The 25,893-nt window shown below is 32.1% G+C and overlaps 1 protein-coding gene across 4 annotated transcripts in view; it reads right to left on the reverse strand.

Annotated features, from left to right (window-relative positions):
- Nucleotides 1-25,893, reverse strand: part of RETREG1 (reticulophagy regulator 1) — a 173,436-nt gene that overhangs the window by 7,076 nt on the left and 140,467 nt on the right. For all 4 annotated transcript variants that reach the window (XM_031946140.1, XM_031946142.1, XM_031946143.1 and 1 more), the window contains one exon: nucleotides 2,498-2,624. In XM_031946140.1, the coding sequence (XP_031802000.1) occupies nucleotides 2,498-2,624 (127 nt within the window). The remainder of the gene's footprint in view (nucleotides 1-2,497; nucleotides 2,625-25,893) is intronic.

Consider the following 25,893-nt stretch of genomic DNA (forward strand, 5'->3'; position numbering starts at 1 on the left):
TGATTTGGAGGAAGCTGGGATTGCCAGAGGTGAAGAAATACCATGGTTAAAAAGGGTTTTCGAAGAAGATATAGGTCAGAAAGGGATATACATACCTTCTGAAAAAGAAGTGATTAAAAGAAGAAAGGCTAAATTTCATGTTCATTTTTTTATATTTAACCTTTGACATGAGAAAAATAAGGGCAATGTGATGAAATATGAAGAAATGAATCTGTTTTTGAAACACCAAGGACCAAAACACATACTACAGAATACTTGTAGTGCTACTCTCTGAAACACAGGACAATCTTCATATTGATAGTTTTTTTTTCAATAATGATGCTATATATGGCTGATAGTCACATTATATGCATCAAGGTCAGTGGAGAAGGCATTTGGGCATATAGCAGCACATCACCAACAAACAATTGGGTGGGAAAAGGGACATAAAAGATTTCAGCAAGGAGATTTATCGCTGGAAAAAAAAAAACATGAGCTGCTCACATAAGAAGAAGTTAAAAGTTTGCTAAAACTTTGTTTTAAGGTTAAAAGTTATTCTATACCATGAATATGCTATAACCTTAATATGACAATAGTTAGCATATATATATATATATAGATATATAGATATATAGATATCTATAGATATATATAGATGTGAACTCTAAATTAGCTTGTTCTCTGGAATTGCTAAAATGAGTCCATCCTGTTCCTATTAATCATATAATCAAGTCAGTTCTCTCAGACTGTCCTGTTTTTATAGAATCATGTGAAGCTGGAGTCCATTATTAATACATCCATCCTGTCTTCAATTTCTGAGTCTGCTTAGATTAGCACATTGGAGACAATCTTCATGGGAACTCAGTTTTCCCAAACTATCCTCAATATCTCAATACACAATCTTGTCATTCCCCAGATCCCACCCTTTATTTCCCCCTTCTCCTTCTGAGCTATAAAAGTCATGTCTCCCCAAAAAGCAAGTTGCTTAATCACCTATGTCTTGCTAAATTGTGATTGATTATGCCTGTAAGCTATTCCATGTTAAAAATGGCACACACCTTTGTAACCGATGATGGATGTCTCTGACAATTTTTTTTATGCTGTGAAATGAACCAATACTATTTTTATAATATTCTTTTGTAATTTTGCTCTCCTAAATCTACTTATAAATCTATTTCATATTATCACTTCTGGTGTCTTTTCTTCTGGTACTATTTTCAAGTTTGCAAAGCACTTAAAAATATCTCATTTCACCCACAAAATCACCCAGGAAATAGATGTCTCATTTTACAGATAAAGAAATGGAGGCAGAAAGAGATTAAGTGATTTTGCTCAATCACACAACTTATAAAATGCCAGAGGCTGAACCTGAACTATGGTGACCTTGAAGGGAAGGTTCCAGAGTACAGTTAATAGCTTAAAAAAAAAAACCTTAAAAAGAAAATCTTTTGGATGATTTAAAGTATTTCAAAATAAAAATAAATATTCTAATACTGGAATAATTAGAGTTATTACAATCTTTAATGCTCAAAGGGAGTGGAAGGCAAGGGAACTTGGAGGGTTTTCTTTTTACAAGGTAGAAAGTCTATTGTCAGTGCTGCCACACCTAAGTGCAGTTCTATTCCCATAAGGCTTAACTTAGAAGTTGCTGAAAAAAGTAAAGGGGGCCTTCTTTAAGGTTGCCTAAGTGACTAGTCTCAAAGGAAGAATTACTGCATTTCCCCATGTGATACCTTTTTGTTATCCTCCTTTTAAAATGGTCAAAGCAGCCCTTCTAACATGAGATACCTTCTTCCCCACAAATTCAATTTGAAAAATATTAAGGTTTATTATTTATTTAGTGTTAAAAAGGATTTCCATTAATATTTTATTTGTTCTATTTTATAATTAGCATTTCTATTAAAAGCTTCCTTAATTTTTGTGTGGAAATGGAAAGAAAGAAAACAGTTTTATTTTTACACAGTAGAAGCCAAAAGAGAATCATATTGAACTCATGATGTGCTTTATGGCTTATATTACTTGAATACAACAAATGATTTTTTAAATCAGGTAGCTTCTTCCTTGATCTGAGTTATAACCAATCTTAAATTCAGAATAAAAACATGGCTAACTTTAAATTAATATGATATAACATCTATACCATTCTCTAAACCCCATTTTTATAATAAACATAATATTCATTTGTATAATACTTTAAACATTTATAATATCCCTTCCTCATAATAACTCTGTGAGAAAGATTATTCAAATATTATCATTCCTAATTTAGAGGTGTGAGAAAGTGGCTCATCCAGGGTAATATTAAATCAGTATAGTGGCAGAATTGGGATTTAAATCCAGGTTGTCTGCCTATTGTTTTAATGCTTTCTTTCAGCATATTATACATTCTTTATAGTCCATTTAGAATGAATACAACCTGATGTGATTTGTAACCTGATATAAGTAAGGCCATCTATTTCCAAATTTGTTGATGCCATAATAAATTTAATTAATGATTACCATGTACAATGAAACTTGCCTTGCCAGGGTTCTGCTGCTTAAAGAGTGCCATTTCTTGAAGAAATAAGCTGAAGTTTATCCATGATTCTGCAATACATTGGCTGAGTCCAGGCTTTTCATCGGCTTTGGAATTTACCACTTCCCAGCTAAAATAGAGAGAAAGAAAACAAGTCATAATCTGGATAATTGATAGTAACATTTAAAGGAATTTCACCTTTGATGTGATATCAATCAAATAAGGAAAGTGTAAATGTCCACAATGGATTTAACATTGGTTGGTCAACGTTACAGAAAATTGGAAAAGCCTAGGCTGAGTAGCCACATACTACACAGCCTCTCTTTCCAACATTAATTGGCATATGTAGTACTGGGAAAATGTAAATGAATCTGAGTATTAATCTAAGAAAACATTACAAGCTTAATAAATTTGGTAAACAAAATTATAATGAGGAAAGTTCAGAGACAGAAACTTCTGAATATCAGAAACTCCTTAGACTGTTCAATTTAACCATATTTTTGTTTACTTTTAAAAATTCTCAATAATTATAAAACTAACAGACTTCATATCAAACTGATGGTTCTAGTAAGCAAAGGAAAATAAATGGGGGGGGGGGAGAAAGAGGAATTAGATATTCAAATCTATTGAAATTCTCTATAGATATCACTTTCATAGCTAAAAGAGTGGCTTTTTAAAAGAGAATAATAGTTCTTATTTTGGGGTAACTTAAAGTTATCATCACAATATTCTTCCTAAAATATTATCATTCTCTGAGAAATGATGAACAAGATGCTCTCAAGAAAAAAAAAATCAGGAAAGTCCTCCATGAACAAAGTGAAATATATTATATATAAAGTAATAACAATGTTCTGGGATGACCATCCGTAAATGACTTTGCTTTTCTTAGTAGTATAATCATCCATAACTACTCTAAAGGATTTATGATGAAAAATCTGAATACAAATGGAAGAATTCTCTCTTTCTCTATCTTCTTGCTTCCTTCTAAACTTAATTTTTCTTGAGGGTTTTCATTTTCATTATAGTGGAAGATCTATGTTTTCTTTCACAACTTGATTTTTATGGAAATGTTCTGCATAATTTCTTATGTGATTTCTTAATTGTGGATGGGTATAAGGGAGAAATTAAATAAAATTAAGCCCCACAAAAACCCCAAAATATCCTTCCTAAGATGGACTATGACATCCAAGAGATCTCTTTTTGGTCAGCAACTTGTTGCTGTCAACAAAAGTTCCTGGCCAGATTAAAGATGGGTTCACTTATTGCAGTGGTTCTCAAACTTTTGTTTTCAATATCTTTATCCTATTAAAAATTATCGAGGATCTCTCCAAAGTGTTTTTGTTTATCTGGGTTATATTTATAGATATTTACCATATTGGAAATAAAAACTATTTTGAATTTGTAGGCCTTCTAAAAGGGTTTCAGAGATCCCCAGGATTCTCTAGACTATACTTTGAGAATCACTGACTTATTGCTTCATCTCTGGACTTGCCTATCTCACTGACCCTTAAGAATCCTGATCCCTATTAATGCCTGATGTTATTTATACTTTCTTTATATAAGCTCAAAAAACTCTTATTAGATTAATATATCATTTTCCCTAGAAAAACAAACCCATTTTCCTGACAATTCTTTTCTGAAATAATATTTTAATTCCTGTTATATTTAGCATAGTAATAGAAGTAGACAGGACATTCAATACTTAAGTAAAAACTACATCAATGAATCATTATCGTTAAATGCTTTCATCTAACAACTTGATTGCTCTAATGTACTTTTGTGTATGATCAGGTTTATTTATGTTATATGACTTAGTTCTTTCTTTATTCTTTTCTCCTGCCTTCCTTCCTCTGATATTTATTAAATAATCTTTATATACTAGACACTGAGGCAAAGATTAAGAAAGGCATAAGGTTCTGATCTCAAGCAGTTTGCAATCCCATAAGGTCATTAAATATAAATATATCTATCTAACATAATATAATAGATAAATAAATATCATAAATAGAATATAAGCACATACAAGAAATACAAAGTTCCATAAGATTAAGTATTGTTGATAGTGTCTATAAGGATATGCTTGAAAATTATGAAATGTAATCACATGGAAAAATTCTTAGATCGAGAAATGGAAGAATAGATCTGGTCTTGGTTTTGTTATAAACTGGCTATGAAACTCTAGATAAATTATCAAGTTCTTTGTACCTCAATTATTTACATATAAAATAAATATTTTAAAGCAAAAATTATTTTTGAGGGAATATCCCATTCTAAAATGCCGGTTTAAATAACTTCAGCATCCCATTTAACAACACTATCTTCCTTTCCTTCCCCACCCTTCCACCTGTTCTCTTTCCTAGTATCAATTGAGTGTTCTACTTTTAGAAGCAGAACTTTCTAGGAAAACTGATTACCTCATTCCTAGAATCTAAAGTCAGAAAGGAAATTTAAGCTACTGATTATTTGACATTTGGAGTGTACTACAGGTAACATGTATGTGATATGTATAGTTACTCAGAAAATCTGATTCTAGAATTTCCTAGAAAGTCCTTTCCTAAAAACATTTAAGTAAGAGAATGGAGTCTGTGTAAATATTAGACTGACTCATAGTAAACACATCTTTTTATGTGTTGTATGATTCTCTTCCTCTCATCCTCGAAAGAAAGATAACATACAACATAAGAGATTGAAATATACATAAAATCTTTGTTTTCAAGTTAGGTTGCTGCAGTTTTTAAAAATAAGACAAAATTCTTCCATTATATTCAAAAACTGAAGGAAAGAAGTTATCCATAGCTTGAATATTGATCAATATCCGAATATTTACTGTTACCTTCCCACTTAGTTTTAGTTCAGTATTTTCTAGATACTTTTCCATTTTCTTGCTTTTACTAGGTTTAAGATTAGGAAAGAACAAGGAACTTTCTCAAGAAATCATGCTGCCTATAGCAAAATATGATACAGCTTAAGGCTTCCCTTCTCTGATGCTGAAAATATTAGACACAAAATATTATTGCAGGTCCTGAATTCTGGTGTTATGTCATCGGATTCTTCCTGATGAAAATGAACTAACCCCCTTATCTGGTCATGCATCAAGGTGAAGTTTCCCCCAAAACCAAATGTATAAAATTTTATCAGATATTTCAAAGGAAAGTCTCTGTGAATAAGACTAGGATAGCTCAACAAATGACCATACTCATGAGGCATAGTGAAGTAGGTACCCCATGACTGTTGAACTTGGGAGTGGGGAAAGATCATACTAGTATGAAAAGATAAAAAATAAAATAAATAATAATAGCTTCTATTTGTACAGTGAAATGACTCAACTAAACAATTAGTATTAAATAGCAAAACTAGGATTGGAATTCACATCTGGTTTCTATTCCTGGCTCTGACTTAAAGAGACAGTGTGATATAAAGAGTCACAGAACCTAGATTTATATTCTAGCTCTACTATCTACTTCCTTGTCCAGAGACCTTCATTTTTTTCCTCTCTGGGACTTCTTTGTAAAATCTGAGAGCTAGTTTAGATAACTTTAAGATTCATTTCAACTCTAAATCTATAACAATGGTAATCCACTCCTTAGGTACTTATCTGATGTAATAGTATATAGTATCAATAGAGATGGAAGAGTCCTTTTTAAGTTATCCAACCCCAAACTCTTAAATGTTTATCATTTAAATAAAAATGAGTAAAGATAGTATTTGTGAAAGGTCCTCCTGATTCATATCCTGCACATTTTCTACTATATTTTCTACTGCCTCACTAAAAAAACTATTAGTAGCTGGACTCAGAATCTAGGTCCTACCATTACTTTGTATTGCCTTCCATCAGAAACAAAAATTCTTCAGAAGACTGCATCATTTTGATCACGAAAAATATTTCTCTTTATTATTCCCAAGAGTAGAATTTTATGCCCTAAATCTTTTCCCTAATCCTACCACATTACCGTGTATTCAGTTCTTATAGGGCTTTGATTTAGTGACAATGACTTCCTGGCTGTTCCATGAACATGCCATTTTATCTCAACTCAACACTTTCTTTGGCTATCCTTCAGTCTGATATGTTCTCCATCCTCTGTTGAGACTACCAGACTCCCTGGTTTCCTTTAAGTTCCAACTTTTATTTGAAACCTTTCCCAATTCCTTAATTCCAGAGCCTTTGTTCTGTTAATTATTTGCTACTGATTCCTTGGTATATATTTATTTTCAACCGTCTTCTCCATTATAGTGCAAGATCCTTAAAGGCAGGAATAATTCTTTTACCTTTTTTTTTTTTTTGGTTTCTCTGGTGCTTATTAGCACAGTGCTATTATTAATAGGTATGGAACAAATATTTATGGATGGATGCCTTTCTGATCCATTTTCTTTTTTGAAAATTTATTAACTGGTTTTTAACATTTACTTTCATAACATTTTGATTTTCACTTTTTTTTCTCTCTTCCTCCTACCTCCACAAAACGGCAATCAATTTGATATAGGTCATATACAGGTACAGTCATATTAAACATTTCCAAATTAAGTCATGTAGTAAAAGAGGAACCAGAACAAAAGGGGGAAACCATGAGAAAGAAAAAAAACAAAAAGTGAATATGCTTTGATGTTCTTTCAGACTCTATAGTTCATTGGATGTAAAGAGGAATTTTCTATCATGAATCTTAGATTAATTGCTTAGAAGAGTCTATCAAAGTCTGTACAATGTTGTTATTATATACAATGTTCTCCTGGTTCTTGAGCTATAATCTTAGTAGCAACCAACCAAATACTTAATCATAAAGTCATGATATCTAATTGTCCTCAATAAATATGGACTGAATTGTTTGAATATCATGTTGTCATTTATTCAATTAATAAACATTTATTCCTGATTGAATTATTTGGCTACTGATCTTAAGCTGATTTTTTTTGCCTATTGAGGAAGTACTGTTTAAGGTCTTTAGATTCTTTGGCAGAATGATTCTTTGATCCAAGACAGCATTGCAACATAGATCAAAGTAGATAAAAAAAAAAAAACCCATAGCATTTTCACTCTGATACAAATCATATCTTTTTCTGAAGTGGAAAACTAAAATGGCTTTCTCTTCAGCTGAGCATAAACTATTCTATTACAAAGTTACAGAGCTACTAAACTCGTATTCCTAATACTAAAACAAAAATAATATTCTAAAATAATGGGGTTTCTTTTCTATACCAGCAAGAGACACAAAATCTGTACCTAACTTTGGAGATCATACTGCTAAAAAACTCACACTAGTTTATGTGTATCAATGTTTTCTTTCTATTTGGATTTTTATGAATAGATCTTATGATAAGGATAGGCTGTTTAGCATGTAAGTGTGGATGTGGAAAGAATGCTGGACTGAACATTCAATCAGAAGTTCTGCATTCTCTTCTGGGCTCTGCACATAACTCTGTATGTGACGGTGGATGAATCACTTCATCCCTTCTAGGCGCCTCAGGTCCTCATGTGGGAAATGAGGCAGCTGGACTAAAATCCATTCCAGTTCCTTGAATTGTTCTTATTATGAGAAATCATTCACTGGACTATAAACAAAAGAAATTAATTCTGAAAGTAACATTAAAAAAAAAAAAGAACAAGATCTCAAGCATACTTGGCTTCTGGTGTGACAGAGACAGATTTAAAAAAAATGAATTCATATTGGAAGCTGAATAGCTTGTAATCATTTATCTTTTTTCATATAGAAAATTAATTGAATCTTCAGGAGAATTCTTTTTCTTTATCAAAAAAAATTTGAATTTTTTTCTAGTGGGAAATTTTTTAAATAATGTATAATTTGGGTTAAAATGATATATCCTTATCCAATATAAATTGCAGGTTATTACAGCAAAAATCTTATTTTAAATAATATACCTTGGATTAAAATGGGGAGATATATTTAACAATTCCAGTTTAGAATTTTTAACCATCTTTAAATTGCTTATAAAACCAAAAACAGATTGTCAAAAGATTCTTTAAGCTGCAACCCATAGTGTTTCTCCATTAGGGGGTTCTACAATCCCAAGAAATGTGATGCCCTAGTGCTTTTTAAAAGTAGAATGGCATTTTTCTCTAACTGAATCCATCCTATCTAATTAATGTGAACATTACAGTGTAGGGACACTGAGGGAAATGGAATATATTCTCAATGCTACACAAACAAATCTGATTGTCTTAATAGGGAAAATAAAACTCCTCAGTCAATCTCTTTAAGCTTATAAAAGAATCTGTATAACAAAAATATTTAAGATTTTTTACCCCTCTCCCACAAAAAAACCATCCTCAAAAAGAAAAATGGCTAAAATTATTTTACAAATTAATAAATAGGGACTAGCCCTAAAAATGTCAAAACAAAGTGGGAAAATGTTAATTACTGTTAGCACTACATGTAAACATTCCCGTCACTTTTTTCATTTTGACACTTTAAACATATAACAATTTTTTTGTCCAATGAATTCCTGGATTTGAAAATAACTATTTTCCCCAATTAAAAACTGTTTGGGGGTAGGATTTTTTTTCCTTAAAAGCTGAGCAAGATTTTTATTTAAATCTTATAATTTCATTTACATACTACAAGATCATACTCTCGTTATATCTGCACTAACCAAGAGGCACCATGGCCAAATACAATGTATCTGAGTTTCATTAAATTCTAGAGCATCCTTCTTGCTTTGTCTTTCCTTATAAAATGTCTGCATTCATTGAGTGGATATTGTAATGAAGCTTGGCAGTAAACCAATACAAACAAAACAGGTCTACAAAGGCACCAGGTCTTTTTTTTTCTCTTCTTAAAGAAGAACTGTTTCTGGACTAGTCATAGATCCCCAGAGTTCAGTTGAGACTGAACTCAGTCCAGTACACAGACACAAAAATAATTAGAGATTTAGGGATTCCTTCCTGAGGCTTAGGTTGTGTGGGACCTTCAAAAAGGAAGATAGTATTTTGTAGGACTCAAGTGGCAGGAAAGCTAAAAATGTCACACTAATAATAACAGTCTGAATAACTTCAGTGGCTTCAGAAACTTGGGTCAGGAAAGTAAGTTTTTTTTTGTTTTTGCTTTTTTTAATAACAAGGTTTTATAAAGTACTGAGTGTATTAAACTAATCTAGTCATAATAATCAGACTAAGATTTAAAAATCCTCTACAAATTAGGCTGCAAACTACAATCCCAGTCTTATTACATGTTGTTGGGTGTCCAGGATAGAATATAAGATAAGATTTCAATTCACAAAGAACTGAGTCAAACCGACTAGTATAAATCCTCACACACTTACTAGTTGTGTGATCAGGGCAAATCATTTAATTTCTCTGTGCTTGGTAAACTTATCCACAAAATACAAATAATAACAGTGCTTCCCTTTCCAGATTCTTGTGAGTAATGAGATAATGTATATAAAAGCATTTGCAAAATATAAACTGCTCTACAAACATTTGATACTATAATTTCACACTTTCTACCTTCTAGTTATCATTCTCCCAATAATACATTTTCAGTCTTCATTTATTTACATTTTCATTTCAACCACATTTACCTTCCTTCAGATTCAAAAGCTCATTTCAATAAAAAACACTTATTAAACACTGATAATATATAAAAATAAAAAAAAGAAATGGTCCCTATCCCTCAAGGAACCTAGAAAGAAAATCTAGCTATTTCTTCCCCATTTTGTCTTTATATTCTTCAATGCCCTCAAAGCCCAGGTATTTAACCAATATTTATTAAAATGAATTGGAGCGGAAATGGAAAGATATGCAGGCAAGTACATGCAAAAGATATAAACAAAGTAATTTCAAAATTAAAAAAGAAAGGAACAAACATTTCAGTTCTAACCATGTTCCAGGCATTGTGCTATGCACTTTACAAATATTATCTTATTTGATCCCTGCAATAACCCTCAGAGGCAGATGCTATTGTTATCAGCACTTGACAGGTGGAGAAACTGAGGCTGAAAGAGGTGAAACTTGCCAAAAGTTAATGAGTATCTGAGACTATTTAAACTTAGGCTTATCAAAGGTCATCACTCTATCCACTGCACTATTTAACTGCCTTTAAAAGAGACAATTCTCATTGCTGAGGTTGTCACAATTCCACATGATGGGCATTCTAGCCATGGAAGAGCATCTGTAAAACACAGAAGTGGATGATGCAGTGTAATACAGAAGGAACACCAAGTAGGCCAATTTCACTAGAAAAGAAAAGCATAAGCAGGAATATTAAGCAGTGAAGACTAACTCAGAGAAGAAATAGGTGGGAAGTCTTATTTTGGAGAGCTTTCAATGATAGGATGAGGATTTTTTTCTATACTTTATTTATCTTAGAGGCAACATGGAGCCACTGATGATTTTTTTCATAGTTACATACAAATCTAAAGAATATCAATCTGGAAGTGTGTGAAGAAAAGGTTAGTAAAGAAAAAAACTGAAAACAAGAAAATGTATTAGAGGGAGATTTTAATGGCACAAGAGAGATAGCAAAAGTCCAAACTATGATAAATATTATATGAGTAGAAAAAAGATGAGAGAGATGTTGTAAAGGTAGAATCAATAATTTATAGGCAATTTGTTATCTCTCTCATACTATTATAATCTCCCTCTAATAGATTTTCTTGTTTTCAGTTTTTTCTTTACTAACCTTTTCTTCACACACTTCCAGATTGATATTCTCTAGATTTGTATGTGACTATGAAAAAAATCATCAGTGGCTCCATGTTGCCTCTAATGAGAGGAAAGAATAAAGAATGATCATTATAAGGTTTATTTAAACCTTGTTAACTAGGAAGGACAGTGTTACCCTGAAGAGAGATAGGGAGACAGTGGGACAAGAATTGAGTTTAGTAAGAAATGTGAATTGCATTTTGGATGTATGAAGTTTAAGATGTCTGCAGAATATTCAAATAGTAATGTCTAGTCTTCAAGTGGTTATGGGAAGTCTTATGAATAAGAGGGCTAGATTTGCAATCAGGAGAATTAGCTAGATATAAGACTTGAACAAATCATTTCACTTCTCTCTTCTCTATAAAATGCAGATAATGAAAGCGTCTACTTCACAGAGGATTTCTGTAGGAATCAAATTAAATAATGTACATATAAATTTTAAATTAATCTAAAATATAAATCAGCATAAGGTATTTTATAAATGTACTTTGTATATGGAATTTGAGTTCAGAAGAAAGATTAAGGCTGTAAACATAAATCTGGGAGTCATTTTCATAGAGATAAATGAACCCAAATGAGTTAAGACTGCTAAGAAAAAGTACAGAGTAAACAGGGACAGAAGCCTAGAATCAGGGCAATCATTTATTAAGAGGTAGAAAACCTTCAGAACAGGAGCTCTTTTTTAATGAAGTCTTCACTGATATTCCAAGTCATGAATGTTCTCTTTCCCCTCCTTAAATTGCTTTATCTTTGGATAAGTATCATGCGTGTTATTCCCAGTAAGATGTGAGTTTTTTGAAGGTTGGGTCTCTTTCGTGTTTTTTTCACACTGTATCCTACATAATCTTGCACATAATAAGTATTTAATAAATGTTTGTTAACACATATTGGTCTCAAGATCTTTTCCATAAAGAAAACTATAATCTATATTATTTATCAAAACAATTATTTCTGAGAACAGTTTCATAGGCTTAGGAGTCATTAGACTAAGAAGACCTCGACCTCATTGGACAAGAATCTGAGATAGCATAGTATGACAGAATGGAGAGAAAACTGGACCTGGAGTCAAGATAGCAAATTAAAGAAAGACATTTAACTAAACTCTCCCAAATTCCCCTTCAAAGAACTTTAAAATAATGCCTCAAAACAAATTCTGGAGCAGCCGAATGAAACAATTTTCCATCCCAAGAAAACTCAGGAGGTAACCAGAGAAGGTCTGTCTCACCAGAGTTGTGGTTGGGCCTTGCCCACACAGTACAGTACAAATAAAGTTATGGCTAGCCTTGACAGGCTTTAGAATCAGTTCTAACAACAGCAACGAGAGCAAGATGATTGTGAGTTCTCAGACCAGTGAGGGTAAACTATCAGAGAACTAATCAAAAGATTACAGGTGATCCTTTGCTTGCAACAGGAGCAGGATCCTGTTGCAATGCCTATATATGATTCTGGATCACAGTCTCAGAGTGAAGAAAAGTGGCCCCAGGGGAGCAGGGACCCTGGTTATATTCTAGAGTAGAATATTATACTAAGGATGGCTCACAGGTCAGCAGAGTAAAAAGAAAAGGATAAATGAGAAAAAACAAAAAGGAGGGAAACACTGAGTAATCATAACTGTGAATATAAAGGTGATGAACCTATCCATAAAATGCAATGGATTAAAAACCATAACTGCAAAATATACTGTTTATAAGAAACACATTTGAAATAGAAAGACACACATACAGTAAAAAATGAGGGGACAGAGCAGAATCTGAGCAGAAGTTTAAAAAAAAAAAAAAAGGCAGAGTTAGCTATCATGATCTCAAACAAACCAAAGGCAAAAATAGATCTAAAAGAGATAACCAGATGGACTCCCATTTTGACCAGGTGGAAGTTATACCAGGAATGCAGGGTTGTTTCAATATTAGGAAAACTATCAACAAAATTGACAATATCAATTACAAGAATAACAAAAATTATATAATGATATGAAGAGATGCAGAAAAAGCTTTTGATAAAGATAAAAAGATGAGGAAATACAGCAATACAAATTGCTTTCCCTTAAACAGATAAGTAGCAACTATCTCAAACCATCAATAAGTATTATCTAATGGGGATAAGCTAGAAGCCTTTCCAGTAAGATTAGGGGTGTAAAACAAAGATGCTCATTATCCCCTGTTCAATATTATGCTAGAAAGGCTACCTATAGCAAAAAGAGAATCAGAAATTAAAGAATTTAGAATATATAATGAGAAAACAAACTATCACACTTAACAGGTAATATAATGGTAAACTAGAGAAGCAATTAAAAACTGTTGAAATAATTAACAACTTCAGCAAAGTTGCAGAATAGAAAATAAACCTAAATAAATCATCAGTATTTCTATATATTACCAACAAAGTCCGTTATCAACAGATAGAAAGACAAATTTCATTTAAAATAACTGCAAACAATATAAAATTCTTGAGTCATTATTCTAAGACAAATTCAGGAACTATGCAAACACAATTATAAAAATTCTTTTCACACAAATGTTCAGATCTAAACAATTGGAGAAATGTTTTTTTTTTTTTTAATTTAATAGCCTTTTATTTACAGGATATATACTTGGGTAACTTTACAGCATTAACAATTGCCAAACCTCTTGTTCCAATTTTTTACCTCTTACCCCCCCACCCCCTCCCCTAGATGGCAGGATGACCAGTAGATGTTAAATATATTAAAATATAAATTAGATACATAATAAGTATACATGACCAAAACGTTATTTTGCTGTACAAAAAGAATCAGACAATTGGAGAAATGTTAACTGTTCATGAATGAATGGAGCCAATATAATAAAAGTGACAATTCTACCTAATTAACTTACCTATTCAGTACCATACCAATCCAATAACCACAAAATTATTTTATAGCATTAGAAAAAGTAATAAAATTCATCTGGAAAAAGAGAAGATCAAGAATATCAAGGTAATCAGTGACAAAAAATAGGAAGGAAGATGGCCTAGTGGTACCAGATCTTAAACTGCATTATAAAATAGTAATCAACAAAACAATTTAGTACTAACTAAAAACCAGAATGACAGTTCAGTGAAAAAAATTAGAAACACAGTAGTAAATGAAAATAGTAATTTAGTGCTTGATAAATGCAAATATTCAATATTTGGGAATAAGAATTCAGTTCTAGGAAAAATGGAAAATAGTTTGCAGAAACCAGATATAGATCAAAGCTTCTTAAACTATGGGTCATGAGCCTATATGGGGTCCCTAACTGAATGTGGGGATTGCGAAAGAGTTGGCAATAGAAAAAGGTTTCCAAATATGCAGTGATCAAAAATTAATTCAAAATCAAATGTGTAATCTGGCAATGTGCCCAAGTTGCATTGCATGACTTCACCACAGCCATGGTTCTAAACACAAGTGCACTTTGTACTGTGTATGCACATCACACAAAGCCAACAAACACTACCAGAAGTACCTCAATTCAAATCTGAGAGTATTGTATATTATGAATGGCACTGTTTTTACTGCACATACAAAGTATTTTGCTATTACAAAAACACAATAGTTTAATTAGGGAAAATAAAAACATTTTCCTACTGTCATTTCTCAACATATAACTATCAAATTAGTATATCTTTGGATTGGATTGTGCTAGAATGTTTGATTTTTTAAATTGCTGCTTCTTTTACAGAAACTTAAGTGTTTGATTGTAGGAAGACAAAAGGCCTTTACTAATATTTCTCCACCATCACTGCTGTATGCATATGTAAATGTGAACATCAATTTTTAAAATTAAGCATAAATAAAATTTCATAAACTAAAGCTAATATTTGAGAAATTATAAATAATACTCATTTATATTTTAAGAAAAAATATTTTTGGCTATGGATAGTTATAGAATAAGTGGCTAAATTTAGACAGAAGAGCTAAAAACACTAATGACAATGCAGCAATCTTTCCAACTAGGCTATACAGTGTATTAATATACCTAAATTGGCAATATATATAAAACATTTTTACAATATGGATTTACTTCTAATAATGATGATGGTATGGGAAAATCTCTTTGGCTGCAGAGAGCATGAAACCAGCCAAATTAAAACAACATCTTATTACCAAACATGCCCAGTACTGCAATAAACCAATAGGATATTTTGAACAACTTTTAAAATTTTCAAATAAAGAAAAACAATATTTTGAGAAATATATTACTGTCATAGGAACAAAAACATTTATACTTGCTCTTTTTATGCTGGCAAAAAAAGGAAATTGAGTGTCTGCCCATCAATTGGGAAATAGCTGAGCAAATTGTGGTATATTAATGTAATGGAATACTATTTTTGTTCTAAGAAATAATGAACAGCATATTTTCAGAAATATCTGGGAAGACATAATTACCCATGCAAAGTGAAGTAAGCAGAACCTGTATACAAAATACTGTATACAGTAACAACTATATTATATAATGATTAACTATGAATGACTTAACTATTCTCAGCAATGGAATGATCTAAGACAATTCTGAAGTAGTTATTATGAAAATATCCATCTCCAGAGAAAGAACTGATGGAGTCAGAATGCAGACTGAAACAACTTTTTTGGCTTTATTTTCTTTTGGGAGAGAGGGGAATTTCTGTATTTTCTTTTACAGCATGGTTAATATGGAAATATTTTATATAAATGCACGTATATAATCTATATCAAACTGCTTGCCTTTTCAAGGATAACAGAGCAGGGAGGGAATTTGAAGCTTAAAAAAATTTTTTTTAATTGAATTTACATGTAATTGAGAAAAATAAAATAGAAAAAATAAACAAAATTTTAAAAATTCACCCCAAACACATATTGGCTATGTGATCATAGGAAAGTTAATTTGCTTCTTGCTTCTTAAAACTATATAAATGTAAGTTATTGCTTTTGTCTTTTAAGCTTTTCTTTAAAAAAAAAAAAAAAAGCCTAATAATTATCCATTAAAATACAGAAATGTGGAGAATTTTACCTAAAACTCTATAAGTTAACAAACCCAAACCAAAATGAATTAACAACAAACTTGTAAATAAGATCCTTTTTATTTCTATCTCCTTTTAAGACTGCCTCAAACTCTCACATCTATAGTTTTTTTTTAAATTAGTTTGCACTATTGCAGTTCTAGTCCTAACTTTTCTCTACCTCAACTTAGATTATCTATAATTCCTTATATTTTATATTTACACATTTCCATTAAAATAATGATTTAAGGTAATTTCAAAAGATAAAGTAGATTACTTTGATTAAATTAAACTGAAAGGGTTCTGAATAGACAAAATTAATGCACTTGGGATAAAAAGGGAAGCAGTTGAATTGGGAAAAAAAAAATCAAATTCCTCAGATCAAGATTTGGTATCTATGCTATATAATCAATTCACACACACATGCACAGAGTTACATACATGTGATTATGTATATGTGAGTATATATACACACACATACATACATAATACATATGTATAAACTATGAATAATTCCAAGAAACAATAATCCTGACCATTAACAAGTAAAGAAATGCAAATCAAAAAGATAATTGGTCAGTGTTGGCAAAATTGTGGAATATAGTAGGCACATTACAGCATTGTTGATAGAGATATAACATCATACAACCATTCTAGAAAGCAATTTGGATTTACAAAAATAAAGTCACGAAAATTATCATAAAAATAATATAATGATTAGAAAATTTTTTTTGCTTTATGTCTTTGCTCTTATGATGATCTTGGAGTTTAATATTTTTCAAGTAAAATCTGCCTTTGTGCCAACTTAACTATATTAAAACAAACCAAAAAAAGATTGGGTGACCAGGGTTCAACTCTCAATCCCATTTGCTAATTTTGTAGTCACAAGAGAGACATATTCTCTCTGATTCTAAATTTCTCATCTGTAAATAATATTAATACATTATGTACTTTAAAAGTTGTTTTAAATAAATAGACATACATTTTGTAAATCTGAATTATTATCAAAATAAAAAATAAATAAAATGGAATTTTTGCAGTAAATTTTAAGGCAAATTACTTAGGCAATTTGCTAAAATTACTAGGATTTAAAATTTTAAGCTGAAAGTATTTTTTAAAAAATTAATAAACAGAAATTATCTAGGGTAGTTAGGTGGCACAGTAGATAGAATGTCAAATTGGAGTCAGGAAGACAAAACTGAAACAAATGAACAGAAACAATCTGAGAACATTAATTTTTATGATATTTAATCACTTTAACATATAGCTTCCTTGAGAATAAGAGACTATTTTGTTTTTCTATTTGTATCACCTTACTTAGCATATTGCTTCACATGTAGCAAATATTTAATAGTTTTAAATTAATTTTATTTTTTCATTTTTCATTTATTAATTTCTAATTTATCAATTTTCTATGAAATTATATAAGACATTCTAAAAACAATAGTGAACAAATTGTTTATTGATTCCTTTCACATGATTAGCACTAAGAGACTGCCTGATACAATAGGAAAAAAAATCCTGATATTTAAATTGGCCTGGGTTCAAATCCCACTTTTGCAACTTTGGAAAACGAATTCTGTCATTTACTATGTAATCTTAGACAAATCAGTTATGTTCCAGGAGCCTTAGTTTCTTTACCTTTAAAAGGCAAATATTAAAGGAACAAAAAAAGCCCTCTAAAAAGACAATATATGAAACACACAAAGAAGAAAAACATACATTTTAATTTTAAACGTAAGTAGAATAAAATTGAAAGCCTGGAATACAATTAACTGTGCATCAAGTGAATCTTTAAAAAAGAGGAGTTACAAGCATGTTATGGGGGAAAGGGATTATTAGACTTGTGATTTCACTAGTATAGAAAATTGTAGTTTAAGAAAAATGCTTCTGCCAATACAAACCCCGCAGATTGCAATGTCCAATATTACAAGAAAACTGCTTGCATAGGGCGAGGTGAGGGAATTTGCCCAAGGTCAAGCATGTCACTTGAGCCCAACTGAGAGCAATTCTTCACCCAATGTGTCATTCTCTCTCCTGTGCCATTTTGGTTTTTTGGGATTCACTTGGCTGGCAGCAAAGTTTGTTACTGTATTTCATTTTGATTATATTTGTATCTTTTTTCAGGGGAGGGAAGAGAAGAGGGAATAGAGGGTTAGTTAATTAGGATTGAAATCCTAGGGATTTCATAAAGAAACTAATTGACATAATTAGCTTCTGTGAAAGCTGAAAAGAAAATCAACAAAAATATTATTCATATAAAACAATAACAAAATCTGAAAGACAATTAACAAAAGAGGAACTATCATTCAAATTAACCAAAAGTGCATAAAATATTTGGGCATCAATCTACCAAATAAATGATGGTATAGTATTGTCTTGAGTACAGAAGGGAGCTAGAGAAGAAATTATATTGAAAAATCACTATCAGCTGAAGTCAACAAGGGATGGTTCATAGAAAAAGTGGCATTTCTACTGTTTTGGAGGACATTTCAAGGAGGAAAATGAGCATAAACAAATACAAAGGAATTAGAACAAGTGACACATGCAGGCAGATACAGGTGGGAGATTAGCTTGGATGAAGCAAAGATTTTTCATATCAAAGTGTAGCAGACCAAAAGGGTGAGAGAGGTAACATAAAGCCAAATTATGGAGAAATTTTGAAAGTTAGAATTTGCAAAGAAATAACATTCAAGTTTTACTCTTATTTATCTATGAAATTTATTTTGAACCATTTATGGGGAACCATAAAGTTAAAATTCTTATTTTCTGTTTCTGATAACAATTCTTATTATATTGGTCTAGTCAAGATGAGAGTGGTACAATAATATTCAATAGCATTTAGGACATTTGCCATCCTCTTGGAAACAAGCATTCTAAACAAGAAACCTACACTTTGCAAAGGCTGTTTGTACAAAACCCAGAATTTTTAAGTTTTTTCTTTTCTATTTGGATCCAAATGCAAAAAAGAATACAATTACAATACTGTAATTTGGAATGTAACAGAGAAACAGATCAGAACACTAAATGAAAAGAACATAAAAACAAGACTGAAACAAATTTCATAGTTTCAAATGAGGTCTGGGGGAAAAAAAAAACAACCATTCTAGGGGGGGCAATTGGCTAAGAATTGCCAGGCCTGTAATGCTTTACTGAATGAGGATAAAGTTTGAAAACACCTCTGACTTTCTGGTCCGTTGTTTGAAAAAACTTAGAACTTTTCTCACTAGTGCATGTTCTTAATCAATGTGCAATTAGATTAAAATTAATACTGAGAGAGACAGACAGCAGACATTCTAGAAACAAGGACTCTTATCACATCACTACTTTCTTTTTATATCTATAGATCTAAAATTAAACAATTAAATTTTGATACAATATTTATTAAGTGCCTACAAGAGTGCTAGGCAATATTTAACCTATTTAAAATGTTTATTTAATTTACAACCTATTCTGTGACACTCTTCAAGCTCTTTTAGACCTTAGTTACTCATCTATGAAATAAATTCAATTAGATGGCCTAAGATCTCTTCTTGCTCCAACTCACATGATCCTAGGAACATTTTTTAAAGAGAAGGTTAACACATAAACTATCACCTAGCAACTGTGACAAGCAGATGCTCCAATTCATCACATTTTTATATATATGTGTTTTGGACCAGAGATCCTGTAGACTTTGTAAGACTTCTCATTCTCTGGAAATGACTAATGATCTCATGTGCTCTGTTGATAGTGGACATCTGTTAAGGCAAAGTCCTGTCAAATTTTTCTTAGAAAGGTCAGTCAATCTCAAGTTACTGACTTTAGAATGTCTTATAGCAATGCGTGGAAATTTTTTTAAACCCACTGGCACTAATATGTCTGTGGCAAGCGCATGCCAAATACTTCTGTGCATATGTCTATATGTACCTAAATAAATGTGCTTAGGGTTTATATGTGCAACTCTCTGGGAGCCAGAGACACAAAACCTATATACAGACACACAAATCATTGTCATGATGGAGCAGAATGAGATGTGTCAACCAAAGGATTATACAAACAAACACAAGATTAAGAAATTACACAACACTCAGCTTTAAGCCTTCACTTTCTCAGACAGCATGTGCCAAGTGGGCAACATTTTCTCCAGGGCCTGAAGAGGAATAGAAGACGCCACTCAGTCTGCTCTTACTTAGGTCTGACAAGCAAAGGGCCATATTCCTTTAAGCAGCAAATTAACATTCCACTGCCAAAACTGAAGTTTATCTCCAGGACCTCTTTTTATACCCTTTCATACTAATCAGAGATAAGTAGTATATTTATGAACTTTTCTTTTTCCATTTTCTTCTTATTTAGATGGATCTCCTTCCCAGATAATCAAGCATACAACCTAACTAGACAACCTAGAAACCTGAAACTGAACTGAACATCAGTTTTTATTTGATTCCAGTTGCACTTTAAGCTTCTGTGAACAAGAAGCCAATTGGAAGTCATTTTAATGTCTGATTTCATTGAAGTTTTAATAGTCTGTAATAAGCCTGAGGCATGAACAATTTAAATTCCACCATCAGAATGGGACAAGCTTCTACTGGAGGCATCCTGATGATTAAATGCCTGTTTCCATTTGTGAATGCCAAGGTTTGTCTTCAATCACTGTCTCTGTGAGGGGAAAAGGATTCTATTTTTTCCCCTGAAGAATATCAGATAGCTAGAAAATAAAACCTTTCTACAACCCCTAAAGCAGAGTTTCCTAATCATTTTAGTGTGTTGTGGACTTATTTGGCAACCTGTTAAAGCCTATAGGACCTCTTCTAAGAATATTTTAAAATGTATACAGTAAAATAAATACACATGATTACAAAAGAAAACAAAGGCTTGTGATAATAAAGATGCATTTTTTTTCCTTATCCAGTTTCAGATTCTCCAAGTTCCCTAAGGAGAATTTAAATAACAAAATATACTTTTGTGAAACAAATTTGCTTCTGTGGGCTTATATAAGCCCTTAGCAGCAAAGCATCCTGCTATGGGGGATCATCTATGAGGATATGATATGGAAAGACTTGTATTTAAATTAGACACAATTTTTTTCTTACATATTTGGCAATATGAAATGTATATGCCTCTAACTACATAAATAGTAGGTATTTAGGCATTAAAACAAGTCATGAATGTATACTTGCTTTGCCTCCTTTTCTGGATTTTTTTAAAGCCCCATCTTTCCATGAGGGTCCAGGTAAAAAAGTATTTTCTCCATGCAGTTTTCCCTGATTTCATCCTCCTCTTTTTGGTGCCCCTTCGGAACATTTAAATTCTACTTCATGTGTGTCATTTTTCTCATACAGAATGTGAGCTCTGTGAAAACAATAACTACTTCTTTTTACTGTCCTGAACAACTGCCAAAGTGCTTTGAAGAAGGCACTCAATAATTTTGTTATATAAGTTTGCTAAAGTATAAATATGGAAATTGTCATGCAGATGCTACTTTTCTCTACAGAAATATGTATATGTGTGTGTGTGTGTGTGTGTGTGTGTGTGTGTGTGTGTATATATATATACACACACATAAATACAGTCAATAATTTTGCTATGCATTTACTAAAGTAAATATGCAAATTGTCATTTAGAAGCTACTTTTCCCCATAGAAATGTATGTGTATATGTATCCATGAATAAACATAAAGAACCTAATCAACAAAATAGCTTCTGTGAAGGCTACAAAGTAAACCAACAAAAATATTATTTCTATAAAACAATAACAAAAATTGAAAGACAATAACAGAAGAGAAACTCATTCAAATTAATTAAAAGTGCATAAAATATTTGGGCATCAACCTACCAAATAATTAAATCATGGTATAGTATTGTCATGAGTACAAAAGGGAAAAGAAATTATATTGAAAAATCAATGTGAGCTTACAGGAAAAATATCAAACACTATATAAATAGAGTAGGGATTCTTAATCTAGGCTCTGTTAACTTGTTTTACTTAATTCTATGAATTTTATTTTGTGAATTAAAAAAAGTTATTTTGAGAAGTAGGGTTCTCCATAGACTTTACTAAAATGCTAAAGGTGTCCATGTTACTTTTAAAACTATACTATATTTCTTAGCAATCTCTGCATCCATTTCTGCCACTTTATCACCATCCTTACATCCTTGCAATTTTTTTTTAATTTTTATTTTTTGGCATAGGCTGCCATAGGAAAAAAAAATTGTCACTAGTTGTCCAGAAGACTAGAGATAAGTCTTTCCATATGTAGTTAGGCTGTTCTTCAGAAAGTAAATATTATTCACTGTGGGGATCTTTCTAATAGTACCTTAATGCAATTCCAATGTGTAGAAACTGCCAGAACTTGCACTAAACTGGCATAGATTTTGAAAACCCAGGATCATGGCAACACCATAACAAGGTATCAGGGGAAGACTTTCTAAATGGGTAATAGATCGAGTGGGCAATAACAAATAAATTCCCACAAGGGCTAAGGAAATGTAACATAAAGGCAAATTTTCAACAACAGACATTTATTTCTTGAAGATGACATCACAAAAATTAATGAATGAGAACTATATGGAAGAAAGATGGTCTGAATTACTGGAAAAGTTTCCATTACGAATTATTAAGTACTGGGTAAGAAATTCAGTTTTGTCTTTTTTTTTTTAAACTTTTAAATATCTATAGGATAACAATAGCAACAATGTGTTGCCAAGTGCTATTCCTTCTTGGACTTTTTTTTTTTTTTTTTTTTTTGATGTACAGGTAAGACATATAATTAGCTTCCTATTGTTTCTCTTTATATTTAAATGGAAGCTTCCAGAGTTGTTTTTCCTAAAGAGTCCAACACAAGAGACAGACTATAAAAAATCATGGATGTGGAAGTAGAAGCTCTCTGCCTCTGTGACTTCATACAAGTCTCTTAAATGATCAGGAATCCCAGTTTCTCCATCTGTAAAATGAAGAGGGCCTGGGGTCCAGGGAGATAACTTCTGTGGTTTCATCCATTCTCAATACTTCCTCTTAAGATGGGGTCTCCATTCTTAATTTGTTGAGTACAACTTTTTCAAAGATTGTCTCAAACTAAAAACAACACCCTCTTCTGGTTATGTATATTTACTAATTTGGAAGTGTAACAGTTTTGCTGTCTCTTCAGCCACAGGTTACTAAAAGATCCAGTTTTTTGACAGTAACAACTCATGAAGACCCCATCCCCCTACTTATCTACATCACCAGAAAAATTACCCTACCTACATAAAACTGATACTTTGACATGTATGTGAAATGGACTTAAGTGAGTCAAAGTTACACAAAGTTATCAGTCTCCCTCTCTACCAGGGTCATCAAAGTCTTGTGGCAAGATAGAAGTCAAGATTTCTGGAGATAGTCCTGTATGCAGTGGATGGTCTCAGCTATTCTATGTCTTTTTTTTTTTAACATCTTTTTTTTTTTAATACATGACCATATCATTATTTTGCTGTACAAAAAAAGAATCAGACTCTGAAATATTATACAATTAGCTTGTGAAGGAAATCAAAAATGCAGGTGGGCATAAATATAGGGATTGGGAATTCAATGTAATGGTTTTTAGTCATCACCCAGAGTTCTTTCTCTGGGCATAGCTGGTTCAGTTCATTACTGCTCCATTGGAAATGATTTGGTTGATCTCATTGCTGAGGATGGCCAGGTCCATCAGAACTGGTCATCATATAGCATTGTTGTTAAACAACAATATGTTTATGCATGTTTATGCAAGGAGATATAATGATCTCCTGGTCCTGTTCATTTCACTCAGCATCAGTTCGTGTAGGTCTCTCCAGGCCTTTCTGAAATCATCCTGTTGGTCATTTCTTACAGAACAATAATATTCCATAATATTCATATACCACAATTTATTCAGCCATTCTCCAACTGATGGGCATCCATTCAGTTTCCAGTTTCTAGCCACTACAAAAAGGGCTGCCACAAACATTCGTGCACATACAGGTCCCTTTCCCTTCTTTATAATCTCTTTGGGATATAATCCCAGTAGTAACACTGCTGGATCAAAGGGTATGCACAGTTTGATAACTTTTTGAGCATAGTTCCAAACTACTCTCCAAAATGGTTGGATTCGTTCACAACTCCACCAACAATGCATCAATGTCCCAGTTTTCCCGCATCCCCTCCAACAATCATCATTATTTTTTCCTGTCATCTTAGCCAATCTGACAGGTGTGTAGTGGTATCTTAGAGTTGTCTTAATTTGCATTTCTCTGATTAATAATGACTTGGAGCATCTTTTCATATGACTAGAAATAGTTTCAATTTCTTCATCTGAGAATTGTCTGTTCATATCCTTTGACCATTTTTCAATTGGAGAATGGCTTGATTTTTTATAAATTAGAGTTAATTCTCTATATATTTTGGAAATGAGGCCTTTATCAGAACCTTTGACTGTAAAAATATTTTCCCAGTTTATTGCTTCCCTTCTAATCTTGTCTGCATTAGTTTTGTTTGTACAAAAACTTTTCAGTTTGGTATAATCGAAATTTTCAATATTGTGATCAGTAATGATCTCTAGTTCTTCTTTGGTCATAAAGTCCTTCCCCTTCCACAGGTCTGAGATGTAAACTATCCTGTGTTCCTCTAATTTATTAATAATTTCATTCTTTATGCCTAGGTCATGAACCCATTTTGACCTTATCTTGGTGTACGGTGTTAAGTGTGGATCAATTCGGCTATTTTATGTCTAACAAAGCTCTAAGCACTCCACAGGGCTGCCCTGGCTATCAGAACAAATTGTTCCCATCCCTCTATTCACATCTTCAGGTACTTGGGGTAGACACCTTCTCTACTTCATCAGTGGGTTTGAGGCTATACATGGTTACTCTCTACCTGCTTTAGACCATCTGCTAAAATGGTTTATCAGAGTATGGCTGCTGGGCATTCTACAGCTTCTTGGAGGCCCAGGTAGACAACCAAAGGGGGATGAGCAGTCTGGCTCACACCAGAGGTGTTAGTCTTCTTGACATCCCATACACCCTGGAAGTAGTAGCAACAAAAATGATCATGAGGTTGATGCCAACTACTAGCATTTTGATATAACTTAAGGATTTGCAAAGTCTTTTATGCATGTTCCTTCATTTGATGCTCACAAAAATACTATGAGATAACTGCTCTTGTCCCCATTTTACAGATTAAGAAATAAAGGCTATTAAATGACTTGCCCAGATTCATCTAGAACTTGGGTTAGGAATTAAATTCAGTTCTTCCTCATTCCAAGTCTAGTACTCTATCTACTATGCCATCTAGCTGTTGAAATATGTTTGTCTAAGTATTACAATAGATTATGATGCATGAGAATTATATAGCAAAAAGAGTACATATGTTCATTTATTCCTTTTCTCTAAGAAAGCAATTACGTCTGACTCCTATCTATAGCTACTTTCAATTCAAACAATGTCTGACTTCTACCTATAGTTATTTTCAATTCATAAGTTATTTTCAACTCAGACTTAATTCTACAAATTGTGTGATACTCTGCAGTAGTGATATTTTAATGTCAATGAAATAATAAGCTTGTTCCCACACCTACCACGAATGGATGGACCATGACTACATGGTCTACTAATAATCACTGTCCTACTGTTAGTGACAGTAAAGTTATTTCAGGTAATTAACTTGCTTATCATACCAAGTCAGCATATATTCTTACTATTAATACCATCATCCTTACAAGTTCTTATGCTTAAACTGTCAATGAATATCCTTCTATGCCAAGAGAGTAAGCTTTTTATAAGAGTATTTTATAAATATTAATTC

The sequence above is a fragment of the Sarcophilus harrisii genome, chromosome 1 (assembly GCF_902635505.1).
Source record: "Sarcophilus harrisii chromosome 1, mSarHar1.11, whole genome shotgun sequence".
Classification (NCBI taxonomy): domain Eukaryota; kingdom Metazoa; phylum Chordata; class Mammalia; order Dasyuromorphia; family Dasyuridae; genus Sarcophilus; species Sarcophilus harrisii.